General features: G+C 45.1%; 1 protein-coding gene across 1 annotated transcript in view; it reads left to right on the top strand.

The window, feature by feature from the left end:
* Positions 1-4,567: 4,567 nt before the first annotated feature.
* Positions 4,568-21,678, top strand: part of LOC133422522 (caskin-2-like) — a 48,523-nt gene continuing 31,412 nt past the window's right edge. Inside the window, 4 exon segments of the mRNA XM_061712548.1 lie at positions 4,568-4,849; positions 8,945-9,269; positions 17,844-17,895; positions 20,477-20,574. Of these exon segments, the coding sequence (XP_061568532.1) occupies positions 9,176-9,269; positions 17,844-17,895; positions 20,477-20,574 (244 nt within the window). The 5' untranslated portion in view covers positions 4,568-4,849; positions 8,945-9,175.

Below are 21,678 nucleotides of genomic sequence, written 5' to 3' on the forward strand. Positions count from 1 at the left end.
CGTGTGGCGGTGAGTTCTGGTGAATAAAGAGATTCTGCACGTGTGGCGGTGTGTTCTGGTGAATAAAGAGCTGGTGCACGTGTGGCGGTGTGTTCTGGTGAATAAAGAGCTGGTGCACGTGTGGCGGTGTGTTCTGGTGAATAAAGAGCTGGTGCATGTGTGGCGGTGAGTTCTGGTGAATAAAGAGATTCTGCACGTGTGGCGGTGTGTTCTGGTGAATAAAGAGCTGGTGCACGTGTGGCGGTGTGTTCTGGTGAATAAAGAGCTGGTGCACGTGTGGCGGTGTGTTCTGGTGAATAAAGAGCTGGTGCATGTGTGGCGGTGAGTTCTGGTGAATAAAGAGATTCTGCACGTGTGGCGGTGTTCCAGGTCAATCCTCCCTACAGATCCTCCCTACGGAGAAAAAAAAAGAGGAAAAAAGAGGAAAAAAGGGAAATAAAGAGGGAAAAAAAGAGGGGAAAAAAGTGGGGGAAAAAGAGGGAAAAAAAGAAGGAAAAAAAGAGGAAAAAAGAGGAAAAAAAGAAGAAAAAAGAGGAAAAAAGAGGGAAAAAAATTTAAAAATGAAGGAAAAAAGGGGGAAAAAAGAGGAAAAACAAGGAAAAAAAGAGGAAAAAAATAGGGAAAAAAGAGGAAAAAAGGGGAAAAAAGAGGGAAAAAAGAAGGAAAAAAGAGGAAAAAAAGAGGGAAAAAGAGGGAAAAAAGAAGGAAAAATAGGAAAAAAGAGGAAAAAAATAGGGAAAAGAGGGAAAAAAAAGAGGAAAAAATGGGAAAAAATAGGAAAATAAAGAGAGAAAAGAGGAAAAACGAGGGAAAAAAGAAGAAAAAAAGGAAAAAAGAGGAAAAAAGAAGGAAAAAATAGGAAAAAAAGAGGAAAAAAGAGGAAACAAATAGAAAAAAAGAGGAAAAAATCAGGGAAAAAAGAGGAAAAATGAAGAAAAAAAGAGAAAAAAGGACCTGCAGGTCTGGATCTGGACCCTAGTGGTCTGTAGAGGACCTGCAGGTCTGGATCTGGACCCTAGTGGTCTGTAGAGGACCTGCAGGTCTGGATCTGGACCCTAGTGGTCTGTAGAGGACCTGCAGGTCTGGATCTGGACCTCTGGTCCCCCTCACGACCACCAGGGGGAGCCAGAGCTGCATCTGGTGGATTTATCTCTGCAGGTTCAGGTGTTTGTGAGTGTAATTGCGTGTAATTGTGTATATTTTATGTATTGATGTGTAATTGCGTGTATTTTATGTGTATTTTAGTGTATTTTGGTGAATATTTTGTGTATGGATGTTTATTTGCATGTATTTTGTGTGTATTTTATTGTATTTTATTTGTATTCATGTGTATTTGTGTATATTTGTGTATATTTATCTGTATTTGTGTGTATTTGCGTGTATTTGTGTATATTTGCATTTAGTTGGGTGTATATTTACGTATATTCGTGTGTATTTGTGTATATTTATGTATATTTGTGTATTGATGTGTATTTAAGTGTATTTTGTGTGTATTCATGTGTATATTTGTGTAATTGCGTGTATTTGAGTGTATTTTGTGTATATTTGTGTGTATTGATGTTTATTTGCATGTATTTTGTGTGTATTTGATTTGTATTCATGTGTATTTGTGTATATTTATCTGTATTTGTGTGTATTGATGTGTATTTGCGTGTGTATGTGTATTTTGTGTGTATTTTGTGTGTATTTGTGTATATTTGCATTTATTAGGGTGTATTTCTGTATATTTTGTGTATATTTGTGTATATTCGTGTGTATTGATATGTATTTAAGTGTATTTTGTGTGTATTCATGTGTATATTTGTGTATTTGTGTATATTATTGTGTATTTGTGTGTATTGATGTGTATTTGCGTGTATCTGTGTATTTTGTGTATCTGTATTTTATGAGTATTTGCGTTTATTTGCTTTTATTTTGTGTATATTCGTGTGTATTTGTGTATATTTATGTGTATTCATGTGTATATTTGTGTACATTTTGTGTATTTGTGTATATTTATGTGTATTTGTGTATTTTGTGTATATTTGTGTGTTTTTTGTGTAAAATTCAGGTTTCATTTCCAACTTCAGTCAATTCAATTCAATTCAATTCAACTCAATTCAATTTTATTTATATAGCGTCTAATACAACAGATGTCTCTAGATGCTTTCCAGAACCAGAACATAAACATAAACATGAACATAAAAGGCCAGGCCAGAACGCAGCTCCCGAGGCTCCAGCCTGCAAACATGCACAAAAGAGAAAAAAGGGGGGCCGGCACAAGAAACTACAGGAACGATGGACAAAAATGATAGCTATGAGATATTTATAATAAATAAAAATGGAAATGGAGAAGAGAGGAAGGGAAGAGGAGAAGAGAAGAAGGGTGAGAGGCGCCGCCCAGCGGATCATGTCGGTGCCCCCTGCAGCATAGGCCTATAGCAGCATATCTACCACCAAGCTATATTTGAGACTAACTATTATAGTCTTGTTCTATAGCTGCAACTATGACTACTGACTCTAACACACTAGAGTTTACACTACCTAGAGATTTACCAACACCAGCTAGAGGTTTACTAAACACTAACTATAGGCTTTACTAAACAGAAAGGTTTTAAGTTTAGTTTTAAAGGTGGAGGTGGTGTCAGCCTCCTTAACCCAGATTGGAAGTTGGTTCCAAAGTAATGGTGCCTGATAGCAGAACGCCCGCCCTCCAAATCTACATTTAGATACTCTAGGAACTACGAGTAAACCTGCACCCTGAGAACAGAGAGCTCTGCCAGGAACATAAGGCTCTATCAGGTCTAATAATAATGGTATCTACATTTGGATACTCCAGGACAGGGGTCTCCAACGCGTCGCTCGCGAGCTACCAGTAGCTTGCAGCCCCTTTCAAAGTAGCTCACCAAATTGATTGGTCACACGGCCAACTGCCACCTTATATCCAATCAAATTCACAGGTGTCCCTCCCCCTACCTACACAAAGTGATTATTTGCCAATTAGTTGTCATCAAACGTTGCGCTGCTGTCAAACTTTATGTGTCAGTGGTGATGAGAGATGGACAGCAGTCATGGTGGCGGAAGGAGCTCATACGAATAAGAGGCAAAAATCATATTACTTCCTGAAGAATGGGAAACAGAGTTTTGTTTTAGCAACGTTAACGACAAGTGTGTGTGTCTGATCTGCGGTGCCAGCGTGTCGGGCGGTAAAAAGTGTAATGTGGAGCGCCATTTCACCAAAGTCCGCAGCAACTTTTCACGGACTTTCCTGCAGGTTGCAGTCTACAAAAAGAAAAGAAGAATACTCTTGTGACATGGGCAGATATAACAACTGATGAGTGAATTAACAATATCTGTGTTTGTAATTGCATTTAGTTTTGATAGCATTCTTATTTCATTTAATAGTGTGAGATACACACAGAAAGGACATACAGAAAGCCAAAATGCACATGCAGATGATTTAAACATTGTTTGTGGTGTTTTGATACAAAATGTTAACTGTGGACAGTTAAGTTTGTTTGGGTTACAGTACGGAATAAATGTTACAAAACATGAGTAGCTCTCGTCCACTTTCATTTTTTTTAAAGTAGCTGTCATAGGGAAAAGGTTGGAGACCCCTGCTCTAGGAACTACGAGTAAACCTGCACTCTGAGAGCGGAGAGCTCTGCCAGGAACATAAGGCACTATCAGGTCTTGGAGAGACCAGGAGATAAGCCGTTTTTGGGCTTTATATGCAAGTGATAAAATTTTAAATTGGATTCTGAATTTTACAGGTAGCTAATGGAGCGACGCTAACACTGGAGAGACGTGGTCTCTCCTGCTGATTCCTGTCAGCATTTATATGTATTCATGTGTATTTTGTGTATATATGCGTGTATTTGAGTGTATTTTGTTTGTATTCATGTGTATTTTGTGTATATATGTGTGTATTTGTGTATATGTATGTGTATTTGCGTGTATTTTGTCTATTTTGTGTGTATCCATGTGTATATTTGTGTATATTTTGTGTATACTCATGTGTATTTGAGTGTATATTTGTGTATATTTTGTTTATTTATGTGTATTCATGTGTATTTTGTGTGTATGTGTGTATTTTGTTTATATTTGTGTATCCATGTGTATATTGTGTGTATATTTGTGTATATTTTATGTGTATTTGAGTGTATATTTGTGTATATTTTGTGTTTATTTGTGTATTCATGTGTATTTTGTGTATATATGTGTGTATTTTGTGTGTATTGTGTGTATATTTTTGTGTATTTTGTGTATATTTGTGTGTATTTAGTTTATATTTGTGTGTATCCATGTGTATATTTGTGTGTATTTTGTGTGTATTGTGTATATATTTATGTGTATTTGTGTGTATCTGTATATATTTGTGTGTATTTCTGTATATTTTGTGTATATTTGTGTGTTTTTTGTGTAAAATTCAGGTTTCATCTCACACTTCAGTCCAATTTAAATGAGTAAAGTTTCCTCTTCCTTTTCTGAACCTTATTATCTTATTCTGGTAAAAATCCGTCTCCGAGTGTGTTTTATTGTGAAGGTCCAGCGGAAGCTCCGTGCTGCGTTTACGGCCGCTTGTCGCGGTGGTAAACCTGGATCTCCGGGAGAGAGTGTGGATTCAGGGCGGGAGGACGGGACTGATCCGGGTCCGAGTCCCGAACTAACCACAGAACCGAGCCGGGCCCGAGCCCGCGGAACACCGGGAACTTTCCTGGACCGGGAACCGGGACCCGGAGCCGCGGCCCGTCCGGACCCGACCAGAACCAGAACCAGAACCAGAACCAGAACCAGAACCGGGACCAGAACCGGGACCGGGACCGGACCGAGCGGCTCCGAACTTTCTACACACTTTTCCTTTGAAAAGGTGAGTTTTCTCTGCGGTTCCGGCCGGTTCCGACCCGGGTATAAACCGAACCAGAACCAGAACCAAAGTTCGGGTCCGGAGTTCGGGTGTTGCGTTCACGGTCAGAACTTTCTCCCGGATTTACAGTTACGGTTCTGTGACGTGTAGGCGCGTTCACGAGGCGCGCTCCCGCGGAGAGTGAATATATGTGTATGTGTATATATATAATATGTATATATACACATGTATACACATATATACACATATATATGTGTATACATGTGTATATATGTATATACACATATATATACATATATATGTGTATATATGTGTATATATATATACACATATATACACATATATACACATATATATGTGTATATATGTGTATATATATATATATATATATATATATATATATATATATATATATACACATATACATATATATATATACACATATATATACATATATATATATATATATATATATATATATATATGTATATATATATATACATATATATATATATATATATATATATGTATATATATATATATATATATATATATATATGTATGTATATATATGTATATATATATATGTAAATATATATATATACATATATATATATATATGTATATATACATACATATATACATATGTATGTATGTATATGTATATATGTATGTATATATACATATATATATATATATATACATGAGCGTGTCGCGCGTGCTTTGACGCCTGTGCAGCAAAGCAACGGGTAACATGTAATGTAGTTTCCCCATTGATTTATAACGGTAACGCGTGTACGCGCACGTTCATGCGTAATGACTGCTGCACACGCGTGATCACAGTACGCGTAGTGACTACGTGTAACATTTACACGTTTTTTGCAAACGCACGCATGAACGCACGCATGAACGCACGCATGAACGCACGCATGAACGCACGCATGAACGCACGCATGAACGCACGCATGAACGCACGCATGAACGCACGCATGAAGATGATAGAACATTTTTGTGACACGTGCGTGTGTGCATTGTTACGTACGCAGACTACATCACGCGTAACAAGAAGCTGCGTACTACACTAACAGCGTGTGCATGTCTGTCTGTCACTGTTAGAAGATTTCTTTTACGCGATCACACACACGTGCGTTTGCATCCCTGACTGTTCGCAACCGGAAGTAAATTTCCTCGGTGCGCAACAGACGCATCACTTAAGCGTGTCGTGTAGTTTCTCTGTGTTCCATTTTCATCCAGTAGATGATGCTATCGAGTCAATAATAGGCACAACTGTCCTTAAATGAATAAAGAAGGAAAGTAAGACAGCTTCCTTTGTTGGGCCAGAGAAGCTTAGCTAGCGTGCAGTAGCACATGGCTACTTAATATGCAGAATGACATCATTCTGATTCAGTGAGTGTATATTATGTTTAGTTTGTCAGCTATTACGGAGATTTTTCCAGGCTTCCTGTGCTGAGCTGTTATGTTATTTGTGTTATTTTAGGTAACTGTTTGCTGATGTTCTTTCAATAAAAAACGTAGATTTTAAAGTGATGAATTGAATTTGGAAATCCGCAATTTTAAGCCTTGCGATTGGCTGTTCGGAGGACCAGCTGCCCGGAAGTATCTTCCTCACTGTCACCATCTATTTTAATGACATCTTTGACATTTCTCAACACAGAAACACTAAAGTGTAACCCAGCAGTACCATAGATTAATGCTAAGGCTATCAATTTAAAATATTTCTTCTTAGATTCGTGCGTGCGTGTGACCGTGTGTGTGCGTGTGTGTGCGTGTGACCGTGTGTGTGCGTGTGTGTGTGCGCTAGGGGTGGGCGATATGACCTAAAATTAATATCACGGTATTTTTCATCTTTTGAACGGTGACGGTATAATATCACGGTATTTTTTGGTACGTTTTGGGAGGAGTAGCCTGTCCTGTCCCTTTATGTGAATAAGGTTAATATTTTTATAATATAATAAGTAAATGGTAGTATCCTTATCAAAAAGAGACATGGGAGAGTATTATGCATTCTCAACATATTTATTTGGCAAAAAACCTAAAGATCTTACATATATATATATATATATATATATATATATATATATATATATATATATATATATATATATGTGTATATGTATATGTATATACATATTTATTATATTTTAAATATTTTGTAAACCTGTCTTAAAATGTGATACTATATATATATATATATATATATATATATATATATATATATATATATATATATATATATTTTTTTTTTTATTTTTTTTTTATTATATTTTAAATATTTTGTAAACCTGTCTTAAAATGTAATACTGGACCTCGGTTGGGCTGGTTGGACAGCGGGTGGTGGAAAATTTCCCTTAATTTTAAATCTAAAACTTGACAGGTTTATGCCATGAGTATTCATATACAGTAATCCCTTGTTTTTCGAGAGGGTTACGTTCCAAAAAGAACCCGTGATAAGTGATATTCTCTTTTTTTCTTCTGGGAAAAAAGATTCTATTAAACCGAGATTCATTTATTTTTTCTCCATCTTGAAGTGGGTGACTGGTATTCCAGCAGGTTGAAACAGCGCTCTGCTCTGCTGCCGTCAAAGACCCGCCCAGCTCTACTTCTGATTGGCTAGTGTTAGTTTGGCTGAGCGCCAGAGCTGCTTTCCTCTCATTCCATTGGTAGACGAACTCGGTTGACTCAAACTTTTTTTTTTCTCTCAAACCTTTTTTTTTTTTTTTTTTTTTAAAGCAGTCAAACTCGCACGCTGAGAAAAAAAACTCCGTACGCCGGAGATCCGGCACGGTGCCGGAATACTTTAAGCCCTGTCATTTCTTACTACTCTTGTCGTAAGGTGTAGCAGCATTAACGATGCCTGCAGTGAAAGCTGTGTAGTCTTGGGACCGCTGCTCCGCTGGTGCTGCTCAGCAGCACCAGCGGAGCAGCGGTCCCGGCAGCAGCAGCTGGTCCCACTTGCGCTCGTTTTGGCCCGGGTTGCCTCTTCATATTCACGGGCGTGCGTGTTTTTTAAGTGATGAAACAGGTTGCTTGTGTTTCCACCTCTTGCTGTCACAACACGGCAGCAAACTTTGCATATCACTGACGTTTTTAATGCCTTATTTAGGCTTATTATTTTATAATTGATTTATTACGGTATTGACGGTATTGCAAAATCCATTTCGTGGCGCAGTCTCACACCGGTGATGACTATGACACCGGTGTACCGCCCACCCCTAGTGTGCGCGTGTGTGCGTGTGACCGTGTGTGTGCGTGTGTGTGCGTGTGACCGTGTGTGTGCGTGTGTGTGTGCGTGTGACCGTGTGTGTGCGTGTGTGTGCGTGTGACCGTGTGTGTGCGCGTGTGTGCGTGTGTGTGCGTGCGTGTGCGTGTGACCGTGTGTGTGCGTGTGTGTGCGTGTGCGTGTGACCGTGTGTGTGCGTGTGTGTGTGCGCGTGTGTGCGTGTGACCGTGTGTGTGCGCGTGTGTGCGTGTGACCGTGTGTGTGCGCGTGTGTGCGTGTGACCGTGTGTGTGCGCGTGTGTGCGTGTGACCGTGTGTGTGCGCGTGTGTGCGTGTGTGTGCGTGCGTGTGCGTGTGACCGTGTGTGTGCGCGTGTGTGCGTGTGACCGTGTGTGTGCGCGTGTGTGCGTGTGTGTGCGTGCGTGTGCGTGTGACCGTGTGTGTGCGTGTGTGTGCGTGTGTGTGTGCGCGTGTGTGCGTGTGTGTGCGTGCGTGTGTGTGTGTGTGTGCGCGTGTGTGCGTGTGTGTGTGCGTGTGTGTGCGTGTGACCGTGTGTGTGCGTGTGCGTGTGTGTGTACATCGAAAACACCCGAGTTGAAAAATACGACAATAAAACTTTAAAAACAACAGAAGAAGAAAGTCCTGGAAGCCGAACACGTTTATAAAAACCTTAAAGTGTAAACTGATATTAAATAAATACCTTAAATATCTAACCGTGATTGACAGGGGGGCGTGTCCCGGGTGGGTTAGTCCCGCCCCCTCACAACCATGGGTGACATCACAGGGGGCGTGGCCAGTTCCTCTCCGAGGCGGTGGGAAGGTGTGAGCAGGTTCTGATCTCTTCTCTCTTCTTTTCAGCGTTTCATCCTCCTCTTCCTCCTGGAAGCCCCGCCCCCCGATTGGAAGCCCCGCCCCCACAGGTCTGGAAGCCCCGCCCCCTGACCTCCGACCCCAGGAGGAGGGCAGGGCGTCTCCTGGAGGCCGTCCAGCCCCCGGCATGGAGGTCTAAGGACCAGGAGGTCCAGGAGGACCTGAACCAGGACCTGAACCAGGACCTAAACCAGAACCAGGACCAGATCCAGCAGGATTATGGGGAAGGAGCAGGAGCTGCTTCAGGCCGTGAAGACCGGAGACCTGAACTCCACCCAGAAGCTGCTGGCCAAGCTGAAGACCGGCAGGAACAGTAAGTACTGGTCCAGGTCCAGGTCCTGGTCCTGGTCCAGGTCCAGGTCCTGGTCCTGGTCCTGGTCCTGGTCCAGGTCCAGGTCCAGGTCCTGGTGCTGGTTGGGTTTTGTCCTAGAAACTGATCAAAGTAAATGTTTGTTTTTGAGATTTAAGCCTGGGATAAACTTGCAGTTCAGAACGCGTATCCATCATGACTGCCACACGTATCCATCATGACTGCCACACGTATCCATCATGGCCGCCACGCGTATCCATCATGGCCGCCACGCGTATCCATCATGGCCGCCACGCGTATCCATCATGGCCGCCACGCGTATCCTGCGTTCATTTGACGCGTCGACGTGCACCTTCTCAATTTCCATTTACTTTATTTGTTGAGCAGGGGCCGTACAGATTAATGAACACAAATGTAAATATTCACGGTTGTAGCCGGAGGCTTCTGTAATTTCCACCATTCGTCCCCGCGGCAAATTAATGCCAGACACAGAATCAGAACCAGCAGACGAAGTAGACGAGATATAGAACGGAATAGAATACTTTATTGTCAGTGTACCTGGTACAGTGAGACTGAAAGCAGCATCACCTCTCCAGTGCAAGACAAATAAGAACAATAGTGCAAACAATAAGAAATATAAGAATATAAGAGAAATAAATAATATAAAAAATATAAAAAAGATTAAGGTGCATTCGAATAGTGAAGACCTGAGATTTTATTTACAGATGATCGTATTTAGTTACATATGTAGTTGAATATTATGTGAATAACATTGATGAACAATGAATGACATTCATATCAACGAAACACAACATTAAAAAACACGACTCAGCTACACTGAGCTTCTCAAAAGACACTGAACGTGTAGCGACCTGCAGTTATCGCTGCGTGCGTGCGAGTGCGTGCGAGTGCGTGCGAGTGCGTGCGAGTGCGTGCGTGTGTTTGTGAGAGTGCGTGCGTGAGTGCGTGTGCGCGTTTGTGAGAGTGAGTGCGTGCGAGTGCGTGCGAGTGCGTGCGTGTACGTGCGTGTGCGTGAGTGCGTTTGTGAGAGTGCGTGCGTGCGAGTGCGTGCGTGCGTGAGTGCGTGCGAGTGCGTGCGAGTACGTGCGAGTGCGTGCGAGTGCGTGTGCGTGTGCGTGCGCGTGCGTGAGTGCGTTTGTGAGAGTGCGTGCGTGAGTGCGTGCGTGAGTGCGTGCGTGAGTGCGTTTGTGAGAGTGCGTGCGAGTGCGTGCGTGAGTGCGTGCGTGCGTGCGAGTGCATGCGTGCATGTGTAAAAGTGCGTGCGTGCGAGTGCATGCGTGCGTGTGTGCGAGTGCGTGCGTGCAAGTGCGTGTGTGTGTTTGTGAGAGTGCGTGCGTGCGAGTGCATGCGTGCGTGTGTAAAAGTGCGTGCGTGCGAGTGCATGCGTGCGTGTGTAAAAGTGCGTGCGTGCGTTTGTGAGAGTGCGTGCGTGCGAGTGCATGCGTGCGTGTGTAAAAGTGCGTGCGTGCGAGTGCATGCGTGCGTGAGTGCGTATGTTTGCGAGTGCGTGCGTGCGTGCGAGTGCGTGCGTGCGTGTGTAAAAGTGCGTGCGTGCGTTTGTGAGAGTGCGTGCGTGCGAGTGCATGCGTGCGTGTGTAAAAGTGCGTGCGTGCGAGTGCATGCGTGCGTGTGTAAAAGTGCGTGCGTGCGAGTGCATGCGTGCGTGTGTAAAAGTGCGTGCGTGCGAGTGCATGCGTGCGTGAGTGCGTATGTTTGCGAGTGCGTGCGTGCGTAAAAGTGCGTGCGAGTGCGTGCGTGCGTGTGTAAAAGTGCGTGCGTGCGTTTGTGAGAGTGCGTGCGAGTGCGTGCGGGTGCGTACGTGCGAGTGCAGAACCAGAACCAGCAGACGAAGTAGACGAGATATAGAACGGAATAGAATACTTTATTGTCAGTGTACCTGGTACAGTGAGACTGAAAGCAGGATCACCTCTCCAGTGCAAGACAAATAAGAACAATAGTACAAACAATAAGAAATATAAGAATATAACAGAAATAAATAATATAAAAAATATAAAAAAGATTAAGGGCATTCGAATAGTGAAGACCTGAGATTCTATTTACAGATGATCGTATTTAGTTACATATGTAGTTGAATAAAAGTGTAAAGCGTAAAAGTGCGTGCGTGCGTGCATTTGTGAGAGTGCGTGCGTGCGTTTGTGAAAGTGCGTGCGTGCGGGTGTGTGCGTGTGAGTGCGTGCGAGTGCGTGCGTGCATTTGTGAGAGTGCGTGCGTGCGTTTGTGAGAGTGCGTGCGTGCGGGTGTGTGCGTGTGAGTGCGTGCGTGCGTGCGCGTGCGTGCAAGTACGTGCAAGTGCGTGCGTGCATTTGTGAGAGTGCGTGCGTGCGTTTGTGAGAGTGCGTGCGTGCGTGCGTGCAAGTGCGTGCGTGCGTTTGTGAGAGTGCGTGCGAGTGCGTGCGTGCGTATGTCAAAGTGCGTGCGTGCGTGCGTTTGTGAAAGTGCGTGCGTGCGGGTGTGTGCGTGCGAGTGCGTGCGTGCGCGTGCGTGCGTGCAAGTTCAATTCAATTTTATTTATATAGCGTCTAATACAACAGAGTTGTCTCTAGACGCTTTCCAGAGACCCATACCCAGAACATGACCCCCGAGCAGTTATTACATAAACAATGGCAGGTAAAAACTCCCCTAGTGGGAGAAAAACCTTAAGCCAAACAGTGGCAAGAAAAACTCCCCTTTAGGAGGGAAGAAACCTGGACCAGGACCAGGCTCATAAGGGGGGACCCTCCTGCCGAGGGCCAGACTGGTGGGTCAGGGACGGCAACAGCACAGCAGGCAGGTGGAAGCAGCAACGGGATGACCAGGGGTGGGGACCGCAGGCCAGCACGCAGCTCCCGAAGCTCCGGCCCAATCAGCAAGTCTCAGGTTGGGGTGCAGGGTCAGGGGTGCAAGTGCGTGCGTGCGTGAGTGCGTATGTTTGCGAGTGCGTGCGTAAAAGTGCGTGCGTGCGTGCGTTTGTGAGAGTGCGTGCGAGTGCGTGCGTGCGTAAAAGTGTGTGCGAGTGCGTGCATGTGTAAAAGTGCGTGCGTGCGTGCGTTTGTGAAAGTGCGTGCGTGCGGGTGTGTGCGTGCGTGCAAGTGCGTGCGTGCGTGAGTGCGTATGTTTGCGAGTGCGTGCGTAAAAGTGCGTACGTGCATGTGTAAAAGTGCATGCGTGCGTGCGTTTGTGAGAGTGCGTGCGAGTGCGTGCGTGCGTAAAAGTGCGTGCGAGTGCGTGCGTGTGTAAAAGTGCGTGCGTGCGTTTGTGAAAGTGCGTGCGTACGGGTGTGTGCGTGCGTGCAAGTGCGTGCAAGTGCGTGCGTGCATTTGGGAGAGTGCGTGCGTGCGTGAGTGCGTATGTTTGCAAGTGCGTGCGTGCGTGTGTAAAAGTGCGTGCGTGCGTGCGTTTGTGAGAGTGCGTGCGAGTGCGTGCGTGCGTAAAAGTGCGTGAGAGTGCGTGCGTGCGTTTGTGAAAGTGCGTGCCTGCGGGTGTGCGAGTGCGTGCGTGCGTGCAAGTGCGTGCGTGCATTTGTGAGAGTGCGTGTGTGAGTGCGTGCGTGTGTGCGAGTGTGAGAGTGCGTGTGTGCGTGCGTGCGAGTGTGTGCGTGCGTGCGTGCGAGTGTGAGAGTGGGTTATGTAACTGAGGTCACATGACTGACCAGGAATCATGTCATATCTTAGGTCTGAATCTGAACTGATGACATCATTGATGAACTGATGACATCATTGATGAACTGATGACATCATTGGCTGTAGGGGGCGGAGTCACCGGCAGGTGTTTTGGTGTCTGTGATTGACAGCTCCACGTCTGTGTGCTACGTAGCTACGTAGCACTAACTACTGTCCAGGGGGGACGTGGAACCTCCACTCTGGTTCCAGATGGAGTTTGTTGTTACGGCTCGACATTACAGCAGCATGACATCACCGGCCCATCCTTCCTGCTGGTGGGTCAGACCTGGGGGGACGTGGGGGGACTGGAGGCCTTCCAACAGCCCCCCCCCCCCAGGTCTGCCCCCCCCCTCTCTGCTTTGGCCGCGTGAGCTGCAGAAATGTTGTTTACATTCCTGTCGATCCTGCGGATCTTCCTGGTCGTACCAGACCCTCCTCTCTTCTTCTCTGGTGGATAAACATGCTCGGGGGGGCTCGGAGGACCTGAGAGACCCAGAGAGAAGGGGCCGGAGCTCCAGAGGGAAGGGGGCGGAGCTACATAAATACGGGCGGGGCTCCAGTGAAAGGGGCGTGGCTCCAGAGGGAAGATCTAGGGGCGAGGAACTTCCTCTCTTTCTTCTGGAGCTGATCCGGTTTCCTTCATGGGGGGTGTGACCGCCGCCCCCCCAGGCCCCCCGACCCGGGTCATTGTGTTGGACAGGAAGTCCCCCCCCCCCCTCAGAGTCACGGCCAGGTTTCAGACCTCCACACATCTGTACACACACTCGGACCTCTGACTTCCTGGGGGGTTGGGGGGGACCAGAATTTAAAGTGGAATGAGTGCATTTAAAAAAAAAAATGTTTTTAATTTATTTCTTTTTTTAATTTTGTTAATTTCTTTTTTTAATTTAAATTTTTTTATTATTTAAAAAAAAATGTATTTTATCTATTTATTTATTTATTTATTATTATTATTATTATTATTATTATTATTATTATTATTATTATTGTTATTATTTTTTATTTTATTTTTTCGAAATTATTTTTTTTTTTATATATATATATATATTTTAATTTATTTCTTTCTTTTCTTTATTATTTATTTCTTTTTTTCATTTATTTATTTATTTATTCAAATTAAAAAAATATATATCTTTTTTGAACAAGTGTATACATGATCGTGGAATTATTCTATTGGGATTTAAAATCAGAACAAACCGGCCACTTCGGAATTAAGTTTAATTCAGAATGGCCATTTTCATTCAGAATTAGGTGTTTACACGGTCATTTTTACTCATTTTAAATCAGATTTAATTTTAATTCTGAAATAAAGAGGAATTAAACTTCCCATGTAAACGCCCTCCTAGCTGGCTCGCCAAGTGCATTACAGGCGCAGCATTTCACACATAAAATAATAGGTGTTAAATAATATAATAAAATAATAATAAATAAATAATAGAATAAAACTACACAGCGCAGGAGAAATGTCATCTAGTTTGGGTCAGGATAAATGGGAAAGAGCGGAGCGGTGCTGCTACTGCTGCTGTTACCATGGTAACAACTCCCCCTCCCAACGGCAGCAAGTAGTACGTCCGAATTAATGCATACTACTGATATTTTAAATCTGATTTAATTTGAATTCTGAATTAAAGAGGAATTAAACTTCCCATGTGAACGCAGGATCCGACGCTAGGCTAGGCTAGGTTATGCTAGGCTAGGCTAGGCGAGGCTTTAAATCCGAATGGAATAATTCCGCGATCATGTGAAAAAAAAATAAAAAAATAAAATAAATAAATAAATAAATGAAAAAATAAATAAATTAAAAAAATAAATATATAAAAACATTTTTTTTTAATTTAAAAAAAGAAAACAAAACCCCCCCCCCCCAAAAACAAACAAACAAAATAATAATGCAGCGTGTTTGTAGCTTGACCTCTCCGTGACCCCAGGGGTCCAGATCCAGCCGGGCCGCCGGTTCTGGTCTGTCGTGGTTCTGTTGTGGTTGGAGGAGGTCCAGCCGGTTCCGACCGGTTCTGACCCGGTTCTGGCCAGGGGGCGTGTCCAGGGGGCGTGTCCAGGGGCGGGGCCTCAGGCCTGTAATCAGCAGCTAACTTTAGCCCGGACCTTCTCTGACCCGGGACCGGCAGAACTGCAGGATTCCTGTGGTGGAAACAACTGTAATTATCCAGCAGAGCTGGACCAGAACCAGAACCAGGACTGGGACCGGCAGCTGGACCAGAACCATCAGATCACGCTGCTGTTCCTGGTCTCTCCAGGTCCTGGTTCTGTCCTGGTACCTGCTGCATGTTCAGGATCAGGGATTCTGCCCCCCCCACGTCTGCAGCCCCCCCCTCTAGAACCCCCCCCTCCTCTTCCTCCTCGTCTGCAGCTTCTTCTTCTGCAGTTTCTTCTCTGAATCCTGAAATCAGGTCATGATCAAAGCAGCAGCAGGAGAAACTGAAACCCCTCCACTACCCCCCATCTCTAGACCCCCCCATCACTTCAAACACCGGGGGGGGGCTGGGGGGCTGCAGGACGGGGGGGGGGTTAGTGGGGGTTCGGGAGGGGGTTCGGGGGGAGGGTGGGGGGTGTTGGAGGGGGGGGTAGTGGAGGATCTGAGCGTCTGATGGTTCCGACAGGAAACACGTCTGACCCAGTTCTACACGGTGAAGACGAGGAGGAGGAGGGGGGGGAGAGGGGCGCTGGGACGCCTGGAGGACCAGGATTAGGACGGGACTAGGATGGGACTGGAACGGGGTCAGACCGGACCGGGAGCGGGTGTGGGTCGGTCTGGAGGTTCTGGAGGGTATGGTGGGTCCGGAGGTTCTGGAGGGTCTGGAAGGTTCTCACGTGATGGTCATGTTTTTTTTTATTTGATTTATTTTGTACATGTAAAAAACAACAATTCAAGAGAAGTTAAGCAAACAAAACAAAGAATTTCATACTTTAACACTTAATATCTTCATTTACATGTGCCAAAAGGAGTGGGAAGAAGTGTAAACTTATTTAATCCTAAAACCATTCACTGATCATTAGTGCCAAATTGTCTAGTTAGTGCCACGGCTGCGCCAAGTGGCACGCCTCCTCCATAGCTATGCAATAGCAACGGACGAGCAGTGCAGCGCAGCCAGAGTCACTATTGTTATTGTGTGCGTTTCATCTTATTATTCATTTTCCGGACAAACTTCGGCGCGTAACTAGTCCCGCAGCTTTGAGAAAACGCGAAAAATAAAAACGTGCGCCTTAAGCGGGAATCGTGTGCTATGACTTTTATTAGCGATTAACGTGCACGTTTTTTGCGCAACGTGCAAAAATGTGAGCTTTTAGCGCCATCCGGAACGCATAGGGAGAACTTTGGTGCTTCACCACTCGCACACCGTTACTCGGAAAATTCTGAACCGATTTAGAAAGTTGTAGGCCCTGAATTTAAATACAGTCCTGTGGATTTTCAGAGCGACGGCACAAATAGTTTTTGCACGAAGTGCAAAAACATTTCCAAATTTCCAAACTAATGGGGAGATTTTCCCATGTAAGTGAATGGGGCAGAATGTCACACTGTGTGTGGAAGGAGGTTGGAAAAACTCCAAATTCACCTTTTTTCTGAGTCTCATACTTGCACGTAGAACTGTCATTCAAACTTCAAAACGGAGGAAAACTTCTCTTCTCTCTCCAAACCTGAAACTGTTTTTTCCTAAAATGTACACTTTTCAAGATATGAGCACTCAAGCGAGGACTGGAAATCACTTTTTTGTCACATTTAGAGTGGAGCTCTCATTTTTTAGAGTGGGAGGGACAGTAAAAAAATTACCTTAATTTTTATTTGTAACTCGAGCTCACGGCCAAACCGTGAAAGCTAGAAAGATAATTTTTGGTCAGAATGTAGACATAGATGTTGGGATTCATAAAATGTGACTTTGACAGGCGGGGTATGTACAAAATTTAAACGGGGAGGGATAAAGTGGCGCCAATTCCTGCCTCGGTCTCCATTGAATGCAATGTAATCAAAAGTTTTCTTCAAAAAAATCTCACTTTGTTTTCGCACTGCCGTTACTAACACATTTTAAGGAATATCTGAATAAAATTAAGATTGTCAGAATCTGCCGGGTTCTGTGTCTCTCACGATGTCTTTGTTTTTCTGCTAGGAGCTACGGTTTTCTCACAAATCAGAGTTATTTGAGAACTTGTCACAAGGCAAAATCTGGGGTTTTCTCACAGCGAACCCGGAACCTTCCTCATGACGAGGTTCTTGTTGCCCCTAGCAACCAGAGCTCAGCTGCTGACTCATTCAGCCAGAACTGGTCACATGACCCAGTCAGTACAGACTTCATATACTTTAACCTGGAAAATGGAGAAATCTGAACCCTGACCTTTTGACCTTAGATGACCCCCAGTCCTGCTGGGAACCGGTTCATGGGATAAATATAATATTATTATTATTATTGTATATATAAATATATACATTTGTATATTATATATACAAATTAGCCCCGCCCCTTCTTCTGATTGGCCGATATGTTATAGTCCAATATCTTTTGAATGGTTTGACATAGAGAGGCATGGGTGGTGTCATAGGACTCAGTATCGAGTCCTGGACCTTCATTGGTGCCAATTAGCCCCGCCCCTTCTTCTGATTGGTTGTCTCTATTTTCTGCTTTATCTTTTGAATGGTTTGACATAGAGAATCCTGTAGGTGTCATTGGACTTAGTTTTGAGTCCTTCACCTTTATTGCTTGTAAAATGTACACAAATGTACAGCAGCCCGCCGTGGCACTCTCGCAATTTCTGCGAGGAAATTGTCTAGTTTAACCTGTATTCATAAATACTCTCACACTGCTAAACGTGATGATGTCATGATGATGTCATGATGATGTCATGATGATGTTATGAAGGTCATGTGACCAGTCTCTCCTTGTTCCAGAACTACTAGGATCCACCAAGAGGCTGAACGTGAACTACCAGGACTCTGACGGGTGAGACACGTCTGTCCGTCTGCACGTCCGTCTGCACGTCCGTCTGCACGTCCGTCTGCACGTCCGTCTGCACGTCCGTCTGCACGTCCGTCTGCACGTCCGTCTGCACGTCCGTCTGCACGTCCCTCTGCACATCCGTCTGCACGTCCGTCTGCACGTCCGTCTGCACGTCCGTCTGCACATCCGTCTACACGTCCGTCTGCACGTCCGTCTGCACATCCGTCTGCACATCCATGGATGTGAGCAGAACCAGAACCCAAAACCCATGCAGGGGGCGTGTCTGCAGGCGGAGGGGGCGTGGCCACGTAGCTGATGTGGGCGTGGCTACATTAGGAGGGGGCAGCAGAGAGGGAAGCAGCAGCGGGATGACCGGGGATGGGGGGGGCGGGAACACAGGCCAGCACGCAGCTCCCGAGGCTCCGGCCTGCAAACATGCACAAAAGAGAAAAGAGGGAGGCCGGCACAAGAAACTACAGGAACGATGGACTCCTCCTCCTCCTCTACCTCCTATTCCTCCTCTTCCTCCTCTCCCTCCCATCGTCTTCAGATTCAGATTGCTTTTATTTGCCATTTGTGTTAAACACATAGGAATTTGTCACGGTGGTAACAGTGTGCGCATTCAGAATATTATTTTCACATATAAATAAATAAATCACAGACACAAACACCACAGTGGCAGGCTTATACAATAAGTTGTAGTAAAGACACCTGTGTCTTCCTCACAAAGTTATAGTATATGTTATATAATATATAATGTAAATAGTGATAACAGTAATAGTAGTAGTAGTAGTATTAGTATAGCATATATATATATATATATATATATATATACTGGACCAGAACAAGGGCTGGTGAACCCCCCCCCCCCGCCCCCCCCAGATCAGGTCACATGACCCTGGTCTCCATCAGCAGTGGTGAAACTCGTCCCCCCCCCCCCCCAGGGTCATGTGACCAGCCCTGGTCCCCCCCCCCCTGGTCTCCATCAGTGTTCAGAGCTGAATCCTGAGTCTGATCCTCCATTACCAGGTCCATCTCCCCCGTTGCCCCCGGCGACGTGGTCTCCTGAATGGCAGCTCTACTGCTGCAGTTACGCAACAGCAGAAATGCAGAGCACTCTGCCCCCCCCACCCCTCCAATCCCCACGCAACAGAATCAGAGCACTCACCCCACCCACGCCTAGACCCCCCCCATCACCCCCCCAACCCCCCCCCAACCCCCTCCGTCACTTTTGTTCAGCTCTTTGTGGCTCGGCCTGGTTTCCTGATGCAAACTCTTCCTCTCTCCTTCTTCCTCTCTCCCTCCTCTCTCCTTCCTCTCTTCTTCCTCTCTCCCTCCTCTCTCCTCCTACAGGGGGAGGAGGAGGAGGAGGGGGCAGCAGTTATGGAGGATCAGACTTCAGCTCTGAACACTGATGGAGACCTGGGTCATGTGACCTGGTCTGGGGGTTCTGGTCCTGGTCCTGGTTCTGGTCCTGGTCCTTGTCCTCCACATCTTACTATCATTAGTGCCACGGCTGCGCCAAGTGGCACTGCCAGAGGCACTATTGTTATTGTGTGCGTTTCATCTTATTATTCATTTTCCGGACAAACTTTGGCGCGTAACTAGTCCCGCAGCTTTGAGAAAACGCGAAAAGTAAAAACGTAGAAACGTGCGCCTTAAGCGGGAATCGTGTGCTATGACTTTTATTAGCGATTGGCGTGCACGTTTTTGCACGTTTTTCGCAACGTGCAAAAACGTGCGCTTTTAGCGCCATCCGGAATGCATTGGGAGAACTTTGGGGCCTCACCACTCGCACACCGTTACTCGAAAAATTCTGAACCGATTTAGAAAGTTGTAGGCCCTGAATTTAACTACAGTCCTGTGGATTTTCAGAGCAATGGCACAAATAGTTTTTGCACGAATTGCAAAAACATTTCCAAATTTCCAAACTAATGGGGAGATTTTCCCATGTAAGTGAATGGGGCAGAATGTCACACTGTGGCTGGAAGGAGGTTGGAAAAACTCCAAATTCACCTTTTTTCTAAGTCACGTATCTTTCTCATACTTGCACGTAGAACTGTCATTCAAACTTCAAAACGGAGGAAAACTTCTCTTCTATCTCCAAACCTGAAACAGTTTTTTCCTAAAATGTACACTTTTCAAGATATTAGTGCTGGTCTCCCCCCGCCCCTTCTGATTGGCCGATATGTGAGTCCTTCACCTTTATTGCTGAAAAATGCAATAATGTACACGAATGTGCAGCAGCCCGCCGTGGCACTCTCCACATTTCCGCGAGGAAATTGTCTAGTTATTATTTACTACTACTACTAATACTAATACTTCCTGTCACCAGAGCGTTGGTTCTGACCCGCCCGGGTCCAGAACCGTTGGACCGTTTTGGACCAGAACACCGGCCCGGTGTTCTGGTCCAAATCGCTGCGTCTCCGTCTCTTTCAGCCGCCGCCATGTTTGTTGATGTTCTGGTCCGTGTTTAACGGGGGCCGGGCCCGGTTCTCCTGATGGTCCTGGTCCTGGTCCTGGTCCTGGTCCTGGTCCTGGTCCTGGTTCTGGTTCTGATGATGGTTCTGGTTCCGACCCGCAGGTTCTCCTCCCTCCACCACGCGGCTCTAACCGGATCCTCGGAGCTGCTGACGGTTCTGCTGGAGGCCCGGCCCACGGTGGACATCCGGGACAGCAACGGTGAGACCAGATCTGGACCTGAGACCATGGAGGACCTGCTGGATCTGGATCTGGACCAGGACTGCAAAACTCAAAATCTTAACAAGAATATTTGTCTTATTTCTAGTTAAAATCTCTCATTTTTAGTCAAATAATCTCATTAAACTTAAAACAAGACTCAATTTTCACCTGTTTCAAGTAAATTTTCACTTAAAATAAGTAGAAAAATCTGCCACTGGAACAAGATTTTTTTGCTTGTAATGAGAAAATACTTATTTCAAGTGAAAATTTAGTTGAAACAGGTGAAAATTGTCAAATAACAAGTTGTTTTTTCCAGTGATGAGTCTTGTTTTAAGTGTAAGGTGATTTTTTGACTAAAAATGAGACATTTTAACTAGAAATAAGACAAATATTCCTGGTAAGATTGGGTTTTTGCAGTGTGGTGATCCATAAAGGACCTGCAGGTCTAGATCCAAACATGTCACTCCTCAGACTGTAAATGTTTAATAATAGGAGGTCAGGACTGACTGCTGCCCCCTGGTGACTGGTGGAGGAACTGCAACCAAACCAGCTCCTGCAGGGAGTCCAGGTCCAGTTAGAACCAGAACCAGAACCAGAACCAGCATGAAGGCTGGTTCTGGTGCTGGTTCCATAGGCGCCGGAAGTGGGGGTGCGGCAGGGGCTGCAGCACCCCCTGGAAAAATTGAAATGACAATAAAAGATTATAAATATATAAATATTTGTGGTTGCTGTTTCTGTTCCACAACATTGTAAGCCACATTTGAGATGAAGGCTGAATATAGGGGTAATTTTAATTAAAAAAAGTAAAAGTAAAAGTAAAAGTAGTCAGTCACACCCCCCTGGTCTGCGGACCGCTCAGGTGATCAGAACCGCAAATGTTTTTAAACATCCGCATTTTTGTCCGCCAATTACAAATGCACAGCCAGCAGCGCTCCTTTCAAAACACAACACAAAGCTCCAAGTCAAGACCAAGATGGATATACGTTCATTTTTTAAACCAAAAGAGAAACAGACACAAAACATTGCCGAAGCTGCTGCCAATGTGACAGTGAGTGGGAGGAGAGCGACTGCACCTGCAGCCACCGCGTCAGCGACCCCCCCAGT

Source organism: Cololabis saira, chromosome 21 (genome assembly GCF_033807715.1).
Source record: "Cololabis saira isolate AMF1-May2022 chromosome 21, fColSai1.1, whole genome shotgun sequence".
Lineage (NCBI taxonomy): Eukaryota > Metazoa > Chordata > Actinopteri > Beloniformes > Belonidae > Cololabis > Cololabis saira.